A 1,893-nucleotide genomic window follows, 5' to 3' on the forward strand; every position below is an offset into this window, starting at 1 on the left:
AATTTGAGCAAATCAAACACTTTGTTTAATCATGTCAGTCCGCATGATAGAAAAAGAGACTTGTGAATGCCGCATAAACTAATAATCAAACATGAATGTGATGAATGGTAGATTGGAACAACACTTTTTAACACATTCAGAACAACACCCAAGTACCCAACCCAACTACCCAAGTAAAGATCTTTAAAGAAGAACAGAAAAGTACAGGGTGAAAAACATTATTAATCAAAAGATTGTTTTTTTCCTCAATATTGTTTCCTTCGTTTACAACTTTACATCATTACATGGGTTTTAAATATAAGATAAATAGTTAACAATCAGGTAATCAGAACTCAGAAGCATACCTCGTTTTCGTTGGGAGAAATGGTGAACTGAGAAGACGACCGACGTCGGGGACCCAAGACAGACAGCGACCTTCGATGGCTAAAAGGCGGAGTAGCGGAGAGGAGGCGAAGAGATGAGAGGAGGGGACAGTGACCTTCGGCGGAGCCGCGGAGAGGAGACGAAGAGATGAGAGCCTGAGAGGACTGAGGAGGGTCACGACTCACGGACTCACGAGGGTGCGCTCAGTGAGGTGAGAGGTCTGAGACTCACTGAGCTGCGGCGCTAGGGTTGGGAACTTGGGGGAAATGGGTTAGGGCTGAGAGGGTTAGAAGAGATATATATATATGCTACTCAAAACGGCACCGTTTTGAGTAGGGTTTTTTAATATATTAATCAAAACGACGTCGTTTTGAATGTCGGTAGGAGTCGGGTCGGTAATGGCGAAAACCGACTTCCAGAAAATCCATACCGCCTGCCGACCGAAATATTTCGGAAGAAGGAAATCCCTGCCGCCTTCCGTCCGTCTGTTCGTCGGTGCCGGTCGGTCTCGGTCGGAACTCGGTCGGCACTCGGTCAAAACTCGGCACTCGGTGAATATGCTCACCCCTAGGAGGGGGAGGGTAGGGGCGGGGAGTAGAAGAGAAAGGGGAGAGGAGGAGGGAGCAGATCTGCTCCCTCCTTCTCTCAAAACTGTTTTCTGAGGAGAAGGCCAAGATACCCTAGCAGTGTAATCTTAAAATGGCAAGAAAGTAAAGCAAAGTTGAGTAGCGTCAAAATATCCAAAAAAATATTGATTAAGATCCCTTATATTTTTTAAGGTAACTGCACGTGGAGACGTTTTTAAAATCCTAATAATTAGTTTAAATTAAATTGTTTGAATAGCTCGGATACCATATGATAACCCATGAGTTTTTGGTAAATCAGCCCAATTAAATCTTTGGGTCTAGTTTCTATCTATAATCTATATATACAGTATTCATAACTTAATTACATTCAAATTAAGCTTAGTAATATTTTTGGCTTTTGGTTAGGAGTATAAATTCAGCTGGTTATAATTGGCCACCAACCGGTTATAACCGGCCATCAATCAATTACTGGCCATCAACCAATTATCGGCTACAAATCAATAACCGTCTAACCGCTTTTATCACTTTTAAAAGCGGCTAGAAATAATCAATTACCAATCGGTAACAACAACTTTTCCACTTTTATGGCTTTTAAAAGCAGTCGGAAATAACAGTTAACCCAATGTTTTTGCATTCTGTCATATTGGATTCGTGATCTTGGATTTTGCTTTTCAACTTGAAATGCATTCGTCATCTTGGCGAATTATTACCTGAAATTCATCTTGGGCAACAACTAACAACGCACCTGTTTTGAGGTGGTCAGTGGCCTGCAGAAAGCACGTTGGCGTTGCTATGAAAATATCTGTTGAGTAGGTGGCTAAATATAATTGAAAATAATCTATTTAAGTAGTTGCCGACATAAAGTGACAATAGCAAGAAATCTGTTGCTAGCATACATGTTCACAGATTTTTTCACTTCATCTTAATTAGTTTCTCGCTCAAG

The 1,893-nt window shown here is 41.2% G+C and overlaps 1 protein-coding gene across 1 annotated transcript in view; it reads right to left on the reverse strand.

Moving 5' to 3' along the window:
* The window catches only part of LOC132173608 (zinc finger BED domain-containing protein RICESLEEPER 2-like), a 4,275-nt gene extending 2,631 nt beyond the window's left edge, over positions 1-1,644 (reverse strand). The window contains exons 1-3 of the mRNA XM_059585143.1: positions 1,506-1,644; positions 777-1,021; positions 345-518 (exon numbers count right to left, since the gene is read on the reverse strand). Coding sequence (XP_059441126.1) covers positions 345-518; positions 777-1,021; positions 1,506-1,644 — 558 coding nt within the window. The remainder of the gene's footprint in view (positions 1-344; positions 519-776; positions 1,022-1,505) is intronic.
* Positions 1,645-1,893: the final 249 nt, after the last annotated feature.

Source organism: Corylus avellana, chromosome ca3 (genome assembly GCF_901000735.1).
Source record: "Corylus avellana chromosome ca3, CavTom2PMs-1.0".
Lineage (NCBI taxonomy): Eukaryota > Viridiplantae > Streptophyta > Magnoliopsida > Fagales > Betulaceae > Corylus > Corylus avellana.